The 18361-nt window shown below is 35.4% G+C and overlaps 2 protein-coding genes across 2 annotated transcripts; both read right to left on the minus strand.

Moving 5' to 3' along the window:
• Nucleotides 1–1585: 1585 nt before the first annotated feature.
• LOC121414765 lies at nucleotides 1586–5721 on the minus strand. The gene is made up of 4 exons (XM_041607825.1): nucleotides 5465–5721; nucleotides 4960–5061; nucleotides 2585–2748; nucleotides 1586–1910 (listed from the first exon to the last, which is right to left on the minus strand). Exons 2-4 carry the CDS (start codon nucleotides 4999–5001, stop codon nucleotides 1724–1726), a joined length of 393 nt encoding a protein of 130 aa, XP_041463759.1. The 5' UTR covers nucleotides 5002–5061; nucleotides 5465–5721; the 3' UTR covers nucleotides 1586–1723.
• A 4421-nt stretch (nucleotides 5722–10142) lies between these two features.
• Nucleotides 10143–18092, minus strand: LOC121415324 (protein FAM221B-like; the record flags this gene model as incomplete). The annotated part of the gene is given in 6 exon segments (XM_041608508.1): nucleotides 10143–10714; nucleotides 12221–12340; nucleotides 13268–13471; nucleotides 14133–14243; nucleotides 16180–16323; nucleotides 17606–18092. Coding segments are annotated over 6 exon segments (1236 nt in total). The 3' UTR covers nucleotides 10143–10520.
• Nucleotides 18093–18361: the final 269 nt, after the last annotated feature.

The following is an 18361-nucleotide window of genomic DNA, read 5'->3' on the forward strand; positions in this document are numbered from 1 at the left end:
TCATCATCAACATCAATATTATCATTATCATCATTGCCAGGGGCTGAAATCTCTCCCAAAAGGTAGGGGGACAAGGGTCTGGAAAATTTGACAAGCAAAAAAAAGGGCTATTATCTAAAATTTAAGGTCATTTTGATGAAAATATATTTGATAAGCAAAAAAAAAAAGGTCATCTCGTCCGAAAACGCACGATTTATTCCCATTTTTTGTGATATATTTCTTAGCATCACCAAAGACCCAAAATAGTAGGGGGGACATTTGATATTGTGCCCCCCTACTATTTTGAGTAGGGGGGACACGTCCCCCCTGGGATTTCCGCCCATGATCATTGCTGTTATTTTCATTAATTTCTACTATCAGTGAATACCTCGACGCATTATTTGTAATATTGATAGAATCTACTATTTGTACACCTATTAATTGATATTTCAAAGAGTAATTTTAATTGAAAAAAAGATGCCTTGCCAAATGTTTTAGAGTATCCCATAGCATGATTACTTTATGAAAATTGGGACCAATATAGTGAATTCTGATAGCCAAGTCAATGATTCCTATTGTGTATGATTGCCGGGTGTAGAACTAAATCTGGAGTATTCTTTGCATTTAATATTTTGACGTGGTCTTTCTTTAAAAATAAGCCACCATGCCAGATGCTCCACTATATAGTGCAACTAGATTTTGGAACAAATTATATTTGTTGTAAATGGGTATGGAAGTTAGAGGGAAGTAATTTTATTATAGGAATATTAATATAATGTTGGAATAAAATAAAATTGTATACCTACATGCAAATTAAAATGTGAGCCATTCTGATCTGCATTGTTTGTTTTCCAAAATCGGAAGTCAGATGTATCATTTAGTGTGCAGTGATCTAAAAACAAGTGGGAGTGTGCAACAGTTCCATAGTGTAATTCAATAACCAAAGAAGTGTATTTTGTAAAGGTGAATGAGAATCTCTCTTTTTTTTCTTCTTTTGTATAAAGTAACAAAACTTATGGCCTCTCTGAGATAACAGAACTCTTCACATCAGAAGACTGGTGCGTGAAATTTATTTCTCTTAGTAATAATGTAGTACAAATTCACCTTATCTAATATATATTTCATCCTATCTGCATGCTTATCTCTTTCTCTCCAACCCCCTCTCACTCTCACCCTCTCTCTCTCTCTACCTCTGTTACTCTTTAAATCCGATTCAGCAGAGGGAGGAGGCAAAAATCAAAGTGAGGTTAAAGAATCAGTCAACAGAAAATTGACAAGAGACAAGATCGACCTTGATGTATTTAATTCATATTAATGTACAATGTAAAATCTGTTAGTAAGAAGGTAAATATAGATTAATAGAGAATACAATTTTATTTGCGATGTGCTTACGAATTGTGAAGATGGCTGAGTTTCTATTTTTCCGTCATTTTTGAAGGACAAAAATTGTTCAATGGGGGGGATCTAGACTTTTTTAATAACCCCCACCCCAAAAATAAGTAATATTGTATTTGAATAATGTTTCTGGATAATTTTCGTATGGTTGAATTTAGGAGGAGGCGTGTACTCGAATATGATTGTAATGTAAGGATTACTTAAGTTAAATTTCTTCATTTAACAATAAAAGATTAGATGGATATTGTTTCCGAGAGTATTTAATTGCCGAAGATTGGATTTAAAAGTTGAAACTTCTCTGTAGATGCTGGTTGTGCTTTCGAAGCTTGTTTCGATTTCGAAACCCATTTTAATAACGAGTGACCAAGGCGGCTGTCATGACGGTACAGATTGCATCGTACCCTGCATTGATCAAATAGGCTGGAAGCCCCTCCCCCTGGAAAGGAGAATGGGAGGCGTTGTAGAGGACGATGACGGCCGAAAAGGCAAGACCATTCCTACAGGCATCGTATACGGTCTTGACACCTATGTGGTCCCTGGTATCAACAGATGATAAAAAAAGAAGAAACAGTCATATAATTTGAAAGTGAATTTATATACGTGCATAGCTGTACTGGAATATGCCACCCACCACCACAAAAAGTAAATAAACCAGGACATTTATTTCATCTCCCTTTTATTTAATAAAATACCCCAAGAACAAAGGGAAACTCCCCTTTAATCATATGGCGTAATTTTATACAATAAACAATATTATTATGAGTTGTTGTTGTATAGTAAGTATATCAATATATTTCCAGCAACATCTACATTAGTATTAATTTATTTTTAGATTGCCAACACCACGAATAGACCATAATGGTTCCTTCATTCACCTACTTTTTGTTAATACGACTTCAGAAAAGAATTAATCGTACACTGTAAAAACTGCGGTGTTAAAACTGACTCCAATTGGTGTTACTATAGAGGACCACACCCTGAAATTACACCCTAAACATAACACTAAAGAGTGTAACAAAAGGTGTTTTAATAAAACCTATAGGTGTATAATTAACACCACCAATTTAACATCGGTGTAAAATAACTGGTGCGGTCCTCTATGTACACCGGTTAACACCTCAGTTTTTGCTGTGTAGAAGAAATGATGAGAGGTTAAATGAACTTGTCAGTGTGAGTGTGACTATTTTTTTAATAAATATATCACACTTACTTAAGCAGATGTGCAATAAGGATCGATGATCCTAACTTGGAAAGCAAAGGAACCACCATGATCCATTTGCTTTTACTAGATCGTTCGATGTCCTCTCGTCTTCTTCCGCTGTTCCTGCACCACATCGAGCCAAAGAGAGGTCCATACCAAGCAAACCCAAGCAACTGCAAAACAGAAATGAGTGATGAATTATGGATGTGTATCTAAATATCAATGACTTAAAACAACTCAGCAGATCAGCAGTGAATAGTGACGAGCCGAATATAAGACAAACTTTTCTATGTAAAAATATCCAAATTGAAATGCTGTAGATTTATTTTTAATTCCACAAGGTTAAAATCTAAATCTGATATTCATCTGGCGACTATTCCAAGCCGATCTGGATTTATTTTGAATCCTTCCCCATAAGTCAGACGTAGTAACATAAATCTTCCAACATGAATTAGATTTGCGTTATCAAATCGACTATTATTATCTATAGATATCGCATCATGAAATTCCTAACCCTCAATTTATACGTTTATAGATAATGTGTAATGGTGTCGTCTGTGGCAAGTTCTGATGCTCATCTGCCTTTTATTTCATTCATTCTATTGAGATTATGTTTTAATTCCTAATGTCTTGTTATATTTTGTCAAATCAAACAATCCTACTTTGACCTATATCCTTTTTCGTTTAAACATTCGTGAAGTTTATTTTTTTTACTACAATACTGTAATAAACAGCATCTTTTCTAAATGTTGCATAATATACCACTTTAAATGGTTTTACCCAAAGCGTTAATTGTTTAATTCAGCTTAATCGTGTTTAATCGTGGATATAACATTTGGAAAAGGTTGTCTATTCTCATCTTTCTATCTTTACTGATTTATCATTTCACCTTTTAGTGTGAACGTGTCAAATTTATTTATTTATTGGTTTTCTTTATACTGCAGGGTAGGCCTGTTCAGTTATGCAAAACTGCTTTCCAAAGGTGGCCTGCAGTTTAACAAATAACTGAACATCATAATGTAACATATAGAAATAGAATACATTATATACATATAGTGAATTTAACGATTATCATGGAATCATTATATCTACATCAAGTTATTCAGTGTAATTACATGACAGTCAGAACTTTGATGATTTACAGTGTTTGTTGAATGCATGGATTGGAGGGCGTGCATTTTTTTATAGTTAGTATCACAGGGGAGAGAATTAAATAAGACGACAGCACCATATTCAAAAGATGTCACGAAATAAGAAGACTAGAGAAAATGTCTTTAAGCTCATTTGTCGGACAGCTGAGAGTTTCAACATATCTTGCACATTGTTTGCATGATGTTGTTAATAAACTGTCCCGTTTTTGCTTTGCAACATCAATTAAAAACTTGAAAAGTTCTGCATTAAAAGACTCGGATTATTGCGGGTTACATTGGGCATGCTAGTTGAGCTTGGACGAAAATAATTATCCCCGCTCAAGACCCCCCCCCCCCCTCCAATGCAATTATGACACTATGAATAAAGGGGGTGATTATTCTGGGATGGAGAAACACGTTGATACTGGCCATCAGTTCAAAGTTCATTTTGGAGTACCATTAGTGGTATATATATTTTCAAATGACTACAAATTACATAAGCCTACGGCATACATGGATAACCTATATACTCTAAAAGCAATTTGGTTTTAAAAAGTTTGACGCAAATCCTCCCCCATCCCCATCTCAATCAAGGCCAATTTTCAATGTATTTATGCATGTTAAAGATTTTAATTGTTCATATAAAAAATGATCATGTATGTAATTATTTCCTCATTGTGCTGCATTACCATGGTATTTTAGACCTAGGCCTATTTACATTTTTTTTCATTCGGGAGAAAGATAAGCCTGTATACAAATTTGAATGTTGTAAAACTACCTAGTACGCTGTTCTTGCAAGACCCGTCAGTATAATAGTTGATTAGAAACTTTGTACATATTGTAAAATATAGCATGGATATCACTTTCTTCTCCACAGAAAGATCTTATTAATTGTTCACCCCAACCACCTCTTCATTTAAAAACAAAATTATAACGCATCGATATTTGACCCTCTGGTAGGATTAGAATAGTTTACTATAGTATACCGTCCGTCGGAGACGTACCTGGTCTCAAGTGTTCTCGTCTATTATATATATATATATATATATATATATATATATATATATATATTATATATATATATATATATATATATATATTGTAAAGAAATGGATGAAGAGAACAATGGTAGACGTAGCTTAAATCAAGGTTCCCCAGAGCTATCTACCCTTTGGAAAAATTGGTTATGCCGAAAAAATGTCTTGTACATGTATAGCTTTACATATTTATATATATATATATAAAATCATTTACCTGGGAACTAGCCGTTGACATAGCAATCCCTAAGACACCCATGGCTGTGTTTTGTGTACGAGATTTTGGTTCTCAAACTCCTTCTAGTTGTTTGGCTCGAGTCTTTGGTAAAACATAAAAATTGTGAGAAAGTAACACAAAGAAGATTTTTTTTAGGAGAAACTATATCATGTTAAATTGTTCAATTCAAATTTGATGAACATAGAGCAGTAGCTAACAGCCAACATTCACTTATTACTTATAAAAGTAAAACCGTTAAAATCAAATTTTCAACACTTCAGCAAATTCGTATTGAATATTTATTTATTTATTTATTTATTATTGATTCTTGTGGTAAATGACATACAACCAAATATTCGAACAGAAAGCTCTACTATGACAAATCTGATTTGAATTAAATTTATATGGTATTAGATTCTTGTTGTGGTTGATACGGTGAGCAATATCCCTATCACAATATATTACTGTTTGACCAAAATGATATGTAGCAAAACGAATGTAATACCTGGATGTCCGTGCTCTATCGGCTAGCTCTCCCACGTGTCCTGACGCGAATTCCCGCCAAAATATATTCCCCGTACAACACCTCACTACTCACTTTAGAAATGGCAACGAGTCAAGTTTACCATACGTTGTTGACCGAATCCGAAATCGGTATGACGATATTCATACGTGGAATTCTATTCATGATTTATTTTTTATCACTATGAGAGAGTTTATTCTTCTCGAGGACTTTGGATAGGGCACAGAGATCGAAGGAAGGTTGACAAAATGGGTCATAAATCAATGGAGGTTATGTTGAACAGTGTTTCTTTTTTCGGCCTCGTTCTATGCAGCTATCATTAAGTAAACATACGACTCTCAAGTTTGAGGTCAAGTTCTCGTGCTGTCCGTTTAAAAACTTGTCTGTGGTTAGTTACCAAGCTCTACAGTCCAAGTTAACATCCCATACCGATAATATTACTACGAGTTTGTGAATTTTCGATGTTTATGCAGAATGCCTACCCCCCCTCCCCCTCCGACATGTTTTCTACATCGAGATCGGGCATCTATATCACCATTGAAAGGCCCTAATAGTTCATTTCGTCATACAATCTTGATCTGATATTCTGGATATAATAAAGGACGCATATGCTTTGATAGGCATAAATGTCGAAAGTACACAACCTGATGAAGTACATGGGTCTAAAAAGCATAAATGCATTTTTTCTTCGTCTTGTTGTTTCCATAATAGACTATATTGTGCTGCCTTGTGTACAAGTTAGTCCACTCTTTTTCAAGGGGTCCTCTTTTTTTTAAAGTCGAATTGAAGACCTTTCTTTTCGAGATTCATTGGGTTATACATTAACAGAGTGAAAATAAATAAGAGGTTGGGAGGAGAAAAAGAGCAAAAAGAGGAAAAGGAGATGAACAAAAAGCAGGAGAAAATGAAGGAGAAAAAGAAAGAGAAGAAGAATAGGAGGGGGATACAAGAAAAAGGAGAAAAGTAAGAAGAAAATGGGGAGATTTAAAATGAAAAAAAAACAAAAACAAACATATTAAAAGATGTGTAGAATAGAGCAGGGGAAAATTTTTCTGAGACATACAGAAATGACAAATATGAGCTGAAAGAAAAATAAAGAGACAAGGAATGGGATGTTGGGTGAAGGATTCAAGAAGAGACAAAGATGAGACAACTACAGAGGAAGCAAAGGAGGGATAAGATTAAATAGACAAAAAAGAGAAATAATAGGATTTCATGGAGGATAGTGAATGCTCAAGAGATAGTAAAAAAAAAGAGAAAGAGTGTGGTCCAGTGGACTAGTCTTCTGACTTTGAAACAAAGGGTTGTGGGTTCGAATCCCAGCCATGGCGTAATTTCCTTCAGCAAGAAATTCATCCACATTGTGCTGCACTCAACCAAGGTGAGGTCAATGGGTACCTGGCAGGAATTTATTCCTTGAAATGCCACCGCGCTGTAAAAACCGGGGTAATAATATCCAATCATTATTATTATTATTTAGGAAAAAATATTTGTAGGTACCAGTTTCATGATTTTAAGCAATATGCCATATAAAGGGGAATCACTTTACCTACTTTAGAATGATATATTAAAGAAAAAAAATAATCATATCCATAATTCATTTTCTTTTTTATTGGTTCATTCATAAATTCTATGAAAGTCACACATTATAAACTACATTAATACAATCAAGTCTGTATCAGGCACTTTAAATAAATTATTTCTATGAATTACTCAATCTAAGATTAGAAAATAGTTCCAAAATATTTCAGTACCACACAAATGTTTTATAACACAATATACTCTAAATGTCATGCTGGTAGCAAAGAAAACAATTACTTGTGTTTTCACAGATTAACGACAGTATAAATGCATAAATGGACGGAAATTGCCTTGCATATACATGGCAGAAAGACGATGGGCAAAAAAAAAGATTTATATTGTACACTAATACATAAAACACTGGTGGGAATGTAAAAGGAGGGGGGGGGGGGCTAAGGATGTGAAAATCTCATCATTTTGCAAATGGGCCACAATTAAATTGCTTATTGGTTCGGTACAAAACCTATTATGGGATGGAAAGAAGAAGGTGGACAGCCAGCCACCGTTAAGAAAATATAATTTTCCCCCTGAAACAATAACAGTATACCTGTAAACACATGCAAGAAATGTGGACCCTAAGGTCTGTACTCTGAACTCGGATGTAATTTAAACTCTGGTTACTATGGATAGCCAAGTGTGATGGGTATATCTAAAAAAATTAATTTCTAATTTGTCAGCTCATTCGACACTCAAATCATTCATAACTGACTAAATAAGTCTCTTAATCATAAAAACATGAGGAGAGTGCCATGTAAAGATATGAAACATACAGTGTAAATGCAATTTTGAAATGTTTGGCTTTCCATAATTTCAATACAGAATTAGACCATGACCCAAATTTAACTGGACTTCAGAAAACAAGCCTTTGAAGAATGATCTTCAATGAATACCCATAAGCCTGAATCTTGTGCTACCACTACACGGACACATAGAGAGCTCATTTTGAAAGGTTCTCAATTTTGATAAAGATTGGGCATTCAGGGAGGGATATATCTTGACTTCACTCAAGTTTGGCGAAATGATACAATACACTTTCTAATATCACTTGTGCAGATGCCTCAATGAAATATGTTGTCAACAAATATATGCATTTTCTCTGAAGCAGAACAGATTTATAATCCCGTTCTCCATGCATATATGAAGGGAGGGTTTAGAGAGAATTAGTTTCTATAGTCTGAAAATTCCCTGATTTTGAATATAAAACTATTCAGAAACTTCTCCTTTTGAAGTTCATATGCTTCCAATTTTCAATCAGTTACCTTTATGTACAAAATAAATATAATTATATTTATACCAATACCCAATTAATAAAAGTTATATTTGAAATCATATATTTCAGATATAGTATGTACAAAGAAAATTAAACAGCTGATCATAAATTTACAAATCATAGTTATGTCAGCATGTAATCTTCATAAATATATCAACACACTCTCTAATTGATGGTATACTATTGCACTATTGAAACAGGTATATACTAACTTATGTCAATAACTAGAAGATTTATCTTAATATTTACAATTTACATTAAATCATAAATTCAATCTTTCTGTATATGTGTATCTTGATCATAATGGATGGAAATGTCATGGAATGTCACTGAAAACTGTTTATATCATTAAAGGTGTTGGAAGGGTATTTTTAAGCAAAAAACTATATATATCATCTAATTGATGCATAAACTTCATAAGGTGATGTCACTAATGTTTTTTTATAAAGTTTGTAGAAATAATTTGCTATTTCAGGTTTCCAAAATTTTTGCCAATTATACTCTCAGAAGTCAAATCAAAGTTAAAAAAAAAAGCAAAAAGATTTGATAACAAGTGGAATGCCTCTGGCCGTCTCACCTGCATCACGCGGTTCAATATAGCAGCAGTGCTGACTTTGAATACTACTCTAACTCGCACAAGATGTTCAGTGATACATGGTTACTCTTATGTCCACTTTTTATGAACGAGACCAATAAACTTACAGAGATATGATGGTTATTCAACAAAAACCCCAACATGGCCAAAGTTCATTGACCTTACATGACCTTTGACCTTGATCATGTGACCTGAAACTCGCACAGGATGTACAGTGATACTTGATTACTCTTATGTACAAGTTTCATGAATCAGATCCATAAACTTTCAAAGTTTTGATGGTAATTCAACAGATACACCCAATTCGGCCAAAGTTCATTGACCCTAAATGACCTTTGACCTTAATCATGAGACCTGAAACTTGCACAAAATATTCAGTGATGCTTGATTACTATTATGTCCAAGTTTCATGAATCAGATCCATAAACTTTCAAAGTTATGATGGGAATTCAACAGATATCCCCAATTCGGCCAAAGTTCATTGACCCTAAATGACCTTTGACCTTGGTCATGTGACGTGAAACTCATGCAGGATGTTCAGTGATACTTGATTAACCTTATGTCCAAGTTTCATGAACTAGGTATATATATTTTCTAAGTTATGATGACATTTCAAAAACTTAACCTCAGGTTAAGATTTCGATGTTGATTCCTCCAACATGGTCTAAGTTCATTGACCCTAAATGACCTTTGACCTTGGTCATGTGACATGAAATTTTAATAGGATGTTCAGTAATACTTGATTAACCTTATGGCCAAGTTTCATGAACTAGAACCATATACTTTCTAAGTTATGATGTCATTTCAAAAACTTAACCTCAGGTTAAGATTTGATGTTGACGCCGCCGCCGTCGCCAAAGCGGCGCCTATAGTCTCACTCTGCTTCGCAGGTGAGACAAAAATTAAATCCTACTTTATATATATACTCAATAGCATCCAAATTATGTTTTAAAACAATAAATGGAAATATCTTAACACTACAGTAATCAGATTCTTGTCCGCACAAAACTTTCACCACTCCTTGGGGAGCATTCCAGCAAGAGTTTCTAGACATTAAAATTTTGCTTCAACATTCTATTGGATATCCACTGAAAACCAGGTGGGTGTTTCATAAAGCTGTTTGTAAGTTAAGAGCGACTTTAAGAACGACTGGTGATCCTTTCTTGTGTTAAATGATATATTCATTGGCGATGGTTAAGCGCATAAGAAAGGATCACCAGTCGTTTTTAAAGTCGCTCTTAACTTACGAACAGCTTTATGAAATGGCCCCCTGGGTGGAGAGTGGTAAAGTGTAGACTGATGTCTTGCTAAAGGAACTGGTATTGCGGTGGGATGCAAACAAACGACCCTCTGATAACAAGGTGAGAGTCAGTTATTAGTAACTATCAAGTCTAGTCTTGCCCGAAGGTTTCGACACAGCGAACTACCTTCCAATGAGTACTAGTATCATACACAGGAAAATGGGATCCTTCATTACATTGATTGCCTAGTTCTGCTACAGCACTGAGTAGACCTTTTCCCTTCTGCTTCTGTCATCAAAGGGTACAATTAACTTGACTTTTCTCAAAACAGCATGTCCACAAGAAGTGTGTCTAGTCCCAGACAGGATTGAAGCCTGAACCAGATGGAGGCATGAAGGGTGTGTCCTGGGTGATAGCTCGGTTGCTCCTTGGTATGGCACCCTCGCCCTCCACCAGGTCAGTGTAGATCCCAGGATCGTTGTCCACTCCTGTCAGTGCCATGTTTCGCATGTTGGGCATTTCGGCAAAGGGCAGATAGTCTTGGCCTGTAAATGAACATATGTTTCAATTCAATGTTAATTGTCAGGTGATTGCGTATTCAGAGTTACATCATCGCAGAATTGGTCAGGTGAAGTTTTGCAGGACCACATAGGAATATATGTCATTATACAGAATAGCAATGACTTTTTGGCCCGAATTCTCAAAGGTGGTTTTGAAAACCCACGGTTGAGTCCATGGTTTATGCAGATTTCCTGTGTAAATTACGTTTAATTTAGCGTGCATCGGGCGCGTGTATAAAAAAATATTCCAATGCTGATGCGCGCTTTTGTCACAGTGCGGCAAATGGACGCCTGTTGCCGTCGTTATCCACGATATTTCATTCACGAGTCCACTCTTCAAACAGTGGACTCATGAATAAAATAGCATATCTAACCATAGTAACAGGCATCAGTTTGGCGCACTGTGACAAAAAGCGTGCATCAGCATTGGATATGTTTTATACACACACCAGATACGTGCTAAATTAAGCGTAATGTATACAGGAAATCTGCATAAACCATGGATTTAACCGTGGGTTTTCAAAACCACCTTTGTGAATTCGGGTCTTTATGTCTTTACCTATGGACAGGATAATGGCGTCGTGTCATGCGCATGTAATCCAAGCAGCAGGGGGAAGTTAAAAATTGATGCAGAGGTTCAAGGTATGAGACCTGGTCATGTCTTCCGGATTGTAACGTTAAAGGTCAATCCCAGATGTAAATAATCATATCTGATTGATACACGTCTGAAAAATCTCAATTTCATACACATCAAGAGGGACTACCACACAGACTTGGTTTCTTTTTCCATGTTAACCTTGATATCCATTAGGCTCAAATCAATGTTTCATTCAATTCCAATAAAAAATTAATACAAAGTACTGTAGAATACAGTAGTAACAAATACATTGTACAATAATAAGGCAACAGAATTATGTAAAGTACATGTAAAACAATAGAATAAACAGATACAAATGACAATGCCAAAGTGGTGCTACATAACTTTTAAGAAGCACTTGCCCAGTCGGTCAATTAAATTTTCAAATAGCTGGAATATGCTTGCCCCAAAATCTATTTCACTTGCCCCCAAAAATCCTTGAAAAAAAAGGCTTTACTTCTTCAAAAGAAAGTTTTGCGGTTTTATAAACCATTGAACTTTTTCTCTCTTTTGACATGAACCGATCTACCTGCCATGATCAAAATTATGGTCAATATCATATCATATATCGACCCTAATTTTGGTCATTCTACTGTGAGAATTTTAAGTGTAGTAGGTTTCACGGTACACCATGTATCTTTCTTGGGCATGTGAGAATTTTGTTTGCCCAATTAGGGCAAGTAGTTTTGGTCTTTACTTCAAAAGACTTGCCCGACTCTAACTTTTACTTGCCCCGGGCAATCGGGCAAGTGCTTATGTAGCACTCTGGTGATATAATTGACACTTGTATGAACCGTGCTTGATAACATGTCAATTTTAGAACAAAGTGTTCATTTCTTTTGATCATTTCTTACCACAAGGAATGTTTTTCTTCATTCTTTCTGTCTCGGTCTCAAACACCGTTTCATGATCCTCCCAATGGCGATCGCAGGCAGCACACAGGAAGTTAGAATGGAAAGCCCCACAGCCACAACCTGTTCAAAAACATAAGGAACAGCGAAAAACTGACATTTTATTGAATTGAATTTATTGTCCAATCAAATGGAAATTTGGTGCTCACTGGTTACCAACAAATTTACAAATACAATGTATACCAATACATGATAATTGACAGTATATAACAGCAAAATGGCATTATGACTAAATAAATATTTTAATGGTTATTAAACATGAATTAAATAAGTAACATGCTGTTCACAGCATATATCATCAATGCATATAATCAACCATCCAGCAATTTTCCCTAAATCCCACCTGTATGCCAACACACGAGCCAACCTATAACATCTTTGCACACACAAAATTGGAATCGATTGTGCCCAATTTCAATCAGCTAAACATGATTGAATTATAAATTGAATCTTAATGATTTCATTAAAAAATCTAATAGTAAGATTAAGTTCTCAATACAAACGATGAATATATGGATAAATGATTCAGCTCACACAAAGCACTTATACTTGGCAAAACAGATATTAGAGTCAGTGGCCCGTATTCTGAAGTCGGATTTAACTTTAACTCAGGTTTAAATTTGTGGTTGAAGTATGGATAGCCAATTGTTACATAAATCACTAACATATTTCAGCTCATTTGACTCTCTAATCATTCATAATTGTCTAGGAAGTATAAATAGATGATTGTCTTCACCATCGATGAATCAGGAAAGAGCACAGTAAACATGAGCAACATACATCTTAATAACAATTTTTACACTTTTGGCTTCCCATAATTTTAGCACAGAGTTAGACCATGGTCTAAGTTAAACCTGACTTCAGAATACAGGCCAGTATGATTAAGCCTTCTTTTGTTGGGTTTGGGTTTCATCAAATACTCAATCAAGAAACCTTCAGAAGTTACACTCAATCAAGCGCTTAAAGGCTGTAGGGAGACTGTTCACTTACCCCCAACCTTGCACCTTCTTAATCCAGTCACATCATGTTGCTCATGCGTGTGTTTACACTTGCACTTTGCTCTCCATGTTGTGGGGTCAAAGTTCCTTCTGCGCTGAAACCAGAACTCTCCGATATCTTCTGGACGGCCAGGTATGAATGCAAAGGCTTTACAATGGCATCCTCCTTGCTTGCAGGGGACACGGACACTATGTCCTGAAAGATATTTAGAATATGAGAATTGTTAAGAACCTACTTACAACATTTGAAGAAGTAATATTATTAGCCGAAGTAATATCGTCAAATTTGATTATCAATTCAAACAAGTTTCTATCAAGAGTGTATATTGTGCTTACTTGTTTTCTAAAATCCAGTTTGTCCGCACTTCATACCTAATTTTGAAAAGCCATTTTTTAAATGTATGCTATTATCATTATTTTCAAGCAGATATGAATTTTGTCTTATAAATGTTAGAATTACAATAAACAGAGGAATTTCAAGAATTTCATTGGAAAATATCTGCCAAAAAAATTCTACAAGGAATCAAGGTTACATTCAAACCCTTTGCAATTAATGTTTCAGGAAGTGTTTAAAAAGCTATGAATCAATATCTATTTGGGTTCCATTTTAAAAAGCATTCCATCATAAATGCAAAATTGACAAATTGGCTTCTAGCCAATCAAATTTGATATTTCAATAGCTTTTCATAGTCATTTTATCTTATAACATATTTTGTGAAATGGGGTACTCATTGAAAACATGCAAACAATAATTCATGCAAAAGACTTTCTGACATAATTCCCATCATCCAATCAAATGCAGGGATTTCAGTAGCTTTTAAAAGTTTGTGAAACAGGGTCAGTAATGGCCATCTTACCATTGTACGAAGCATGTTCTTGCAGGAGATGTCCACAGAAGCATCTTGATAAGCGACCAACACGGATGCAATCCCAGGTAAACTCTGGGCAGCGCCAACCAATGTACACACCTACGTAATTAACCATTATAATAATAATTCAATAGCACCTAACAAAATTTTTCTAAGCGCTTTACATCACAAAACCTAACTACTTAACTTAATAAACTAAACTCACTTATCAACTTAACTACCTTAACTAAACATCCAACGTAACTACATATCTAAAATACTTACTGAACTACGGACATATTAACTGTAAAAAAATCGTACTATTTACGGAAGAGATATGTCTTAAAGGAGAATGAAACCATTGGAACAAGAAAGCTTGTGTGAAAACAGAAAAATCAAAGAAACAGATCAACAAAAGTTTGAGAAAAATCGGACAAATAGTGAGAAAGTTATGAGCATTTGAATATTGCGATCACTAATGCTATGGAGATAGCAAATTGACAATGCGACAAAGATGTGTGATGTCACTTGTGAACAACTCTCCCCATTACTTTAGTATATATTTCACTTGAATTGCCTCTTTTATCACATCTTTCCATAGATGATGTGTCCTTTCTACATGAGGGCATGTAATACATATTTTTTAAGAATACATCATGGATAGAGATTTGGTATCATCATAAGAAAAAGCAAAAAGAGACATTTTGAGGGTATTTTATAGTCCACCAAAGGGGAAGTTGTTCATCAGTGACATCACACATCCTTGTCGCATTGCCAATGGGAGGATCTCCATAGCATTGGTGATTGCAATATTCAAATGCTCATAACTTTCTCATTATTTGTCCGATTTTTCTCAAACTTTTTTAATTCTTATTCTTTGATTTTTCTGTTTCTACACAAGCCTATTTGTTCCAAAGGTTTCATTCCCCTTTAAGTGCTACTTTAAAGAACTTAGAGAAGAATGGGATCTTAAGCTAAGAGGAAGTGAGTTCCAGAGTGTAGGAGCCACAACTGAAAAGGCTCTGTCACCGTGGGTGTGGGAGGTTGCCTTGGGAACAACTAAAAGGTTCTTGTTGGATGACCGAAGTGATTGGGAGGGTTGGTAGGTGTTGATCATGCTTGCAATGAATGAGGGGGACTTTCCTTGGATGCTCTTGAATGTTATGACGAGGATTTTTGAAGAGGATATGCTTCTCAACTGGTAGCCAGTGCAGTTGCTTGAGTGATTTGGAAATATCCTGTTTTCTAGGGACTTTATCGACAACTGACAATAACCATGCCAAGCAAAAACATGGCATGAAATTCTGATAAATAATAACAGTCAGTTCTTGTATAGCTCATAACACATTATGAATAACGTCTCTATGTGCTTCCAAAGGACTTGGATATTATTACCCTGGCAGTACATGTAGCTCAAACAGCTTTTACGAGCATAGGATTGGTTCATTTTAGGATTTTTTTCCTGACCAAGAAGTATGCACATAGGTTGCCTTGCAGGCAAGGGAGTGGAGAACTGTGTATTACAATTGGAGAAATGATAATGAATATGAGGGACTGATTATATTCTGAAAAATAAGGAAAACTTTACTGTTCTGGGATGCTCAAAGTGAAAAAGAATTAAATGAAAATGAAAATCCATATTTTATTATTCAAAATAGATATCTGAGAATAAAAATATTCTGAAAAATTCATTTTGCCCAAATGATCATGGGCTCGGTAGAGACTGCAGCGCCTGATCGACAAGGCTCTATCCCATAAATATCGAATGCCAAACAGGGTAGAAGCACTCCCATTTTTTTAAGTCTTTTGGTCTGATGCGGCTAGGTTTTGTACTCCCGACCTTACGGTTGTGAGACGGACGCTCTACCAACTAAACTAACCTTATATCTCAAAACTATTATCAACATCAACATATAATAAATAATAAAGAAATAGGCCTATATATGCCTACATGTATATATTACAGTATGTTATAAAAACTTTAAAATAGATCAATTATGTTGAATAAAGATTGGGTATTTGTCCTAGAGGGGGTGTTAATAAACCTCATATATACCTGATTTAATGGCTTCAGTAGCAGCTACTGTCTCAGGATCAAAAAGTTTCTTGACTCGGGGACCAAAATCTTCTCTATTCATTGCTCTTGCTACATCAATCAGCTCGGCTTTCTGGGCAGGAATGATTGGACGTAGTGTGTATCCTGAATCATGACAGGTATTTTAAAAGAGGAATGAAATTGGTTAAACCACAAGCACTAAAGATTTGTATGATTCTATAATTGCAAATCTGATCACTTACGTAGTTGTAAACAGAATAATATAGCTCAAAATACTCTGAAAGCTATATCAGTTTTGCTCTTTCTTACTCTTAAGTAAGTTATTATTTAGAAGTATTATATAATTATATAGGAATGAATGAATTGTTTCAATAATGTCAAAAATTAAATGAAGGAAACTATCACTAAGCTATTTCTCAACATTGAATACAAGAAAGTTACCGAAATGCCCATTGATAGGCCAATATAGTTTTCACAATGATGAAAGAATGGTTTAAGTTCAACTCTTGGCCAAATTTAAAGTCTAACATGGGAAAATATGACCCATTTGTGAATATTTATATCCTGGAATTCCACCTAAAGTTACTGAAATTTAGAGTGAAAATTTGATAAACTGTCCAAAATTCTTATTTGATATACACTTTTTTAATTTTCTTTTTTTCTTAGGGGGACAGGGGGTCACCTAAAATTATCTAACATTGACTAGGTCATTCTTATATTACTATACTGCAGGGGAGGTTTTTAAATCAAATCCCTTGAGATCCGGCTTCCAATTGCGCAAACACCACACTGGCATGATAATTTTTGGGATGTAATTTAAAAGGCTGTATGGTTAATTTTTCCCCCTTCATTAGATTTTTGATAAGTGTTAATCATGTATATATTTCTTTTGCTCACTTTTTGCTCTAATTCACTACAAAAAAGCATCTAGAATGCAAATAAAAAAAATCTGGTTTAAAAATAAATCTCTTATTTCATCATTTTATTCTCTGTATTTATTGATTTATTAAATTTACAGATTTATAGCAGAACCTTTTGAAGCATTAATATGCTAAAAATCAATTAATTTCAGCTGATGAAAGTAAAAATGATCATATCTTTATGAATGAGATGATAAAACTCAATTTACATTGAATTAGTACACAAAATCAGTTTTTGAAGCAATTTTGGGTCTGACATGCACTGCGTAATTTTTAAACTGCATGCCCAGGCATTGTGAATTGATCTCAAAAATATGCGCAAGCCTTCAAAGTAAAAATTCAGCGAGCGACGCGGTCAAAAAAACTTGTGCAGATGGAATGGTCGCAGATAATGTGGGGGTTGGGAGTTTTGATTCTACCCTCCCCCCCGTGTTTTACATTGTAGGGTTAACATTGTTCAATATCTCATTGGTAAAAGAAAGGGAAGGACTTTCCGATACACTAACCTTTAGGGAAATACATGCCATCCTTCTTTACAATAGGAAGAGCTTCTTTGGCTGCCTTGAGAGAAGCCAGAGTTCCTGCAGACTTTGGCACCAAGGCCTTCGTCTCTGTCTTCTGTCTTGGTGAGACCTGCTTTGATGAGGATTTCTTCTTGGTGGAAGGAGACACCGGTGGCAGTCTGGCCTTGTTACTCTTCCCCTCTAAACCACTGGGACCCCTTTCAAGCTGACCAGAAGATGGCGATCCTCTGTCCAGACTAAGTGGCGTTACTCTGCCATAAATCTGAGGTGAATGTGATCTGCTGAGAGGTGTTTGGGCACCGGTACGCATTTCCAACGATATCCTGGGAGACAAATCTTTGTTACCATGGTAACGAGGCGAGGAACCTTGCCTTGGGCTCCTGTTTGGTGATGGGGGTGCCTTTGACCCTACTCCTGATTGTGATGGAGCCCTTCCCGATGACATCTTCAAAAGCCGTCAATTCATGAGCTACAATGACAACAAAATAAAAACATGATTATAGTAGGATACAACTATTATCAGAGATGCCAAGTTCAAAGACCAGCTATGCGCGAGATTTTCTGTGAATCTGAGTGAGATCACAGACATTGTGTACAAATACTACAATGTATATGGGGATAGGCTGTGATAGTTGCATGAGACAGAGATTTGAGGGGATGAACAAGAGTCCAAAATGCTTGAGCCTCACGCATAATGCGTGAGACTTGGTAGCTCTGTGATACTGGTTCTTGTAGTAA

The sequence above is a fragment of the Lytechinus variegatus genome, chromosome 5, assembly GCF_018143015.1.
Source record: "Lytechinus variegatus isolate NC3 chromosome 5, Lvar_3.0, whole genome shotgun sequence".
In the NCBI taxonomy this organism is placed as follows: domain Eukaryota; kingdom Metazoa; phylum Echinodermata; class Echinoidea; order Temnopleuroida; family Toxopneustidae; genus Lytechinus; species Lytechinus variegatus.

Coding starts and splice junctions, on each gene's coding strand:
- LOC121414765 (XM_041607825.1), bottom strand. CDS start 5,001: ATGGGTGTCTTAGGGATTGCTATGTCAACGGCTAGTTCCCAG. Junction 2,749..4,959: donor TGTCAACGGCTAGTTCCCAG/GTAAATGATTTT, acceptor TCTGTTTTGCAG/TTGCTTGGGTTTGCTTGGTA. Junction 1,911..2,584: donor CTTATTGCACATCTGCTTAA/GTAAGTGTGATA, acceptor TGTTGATACCAG/GGACCACATAGGTGTCAAGA.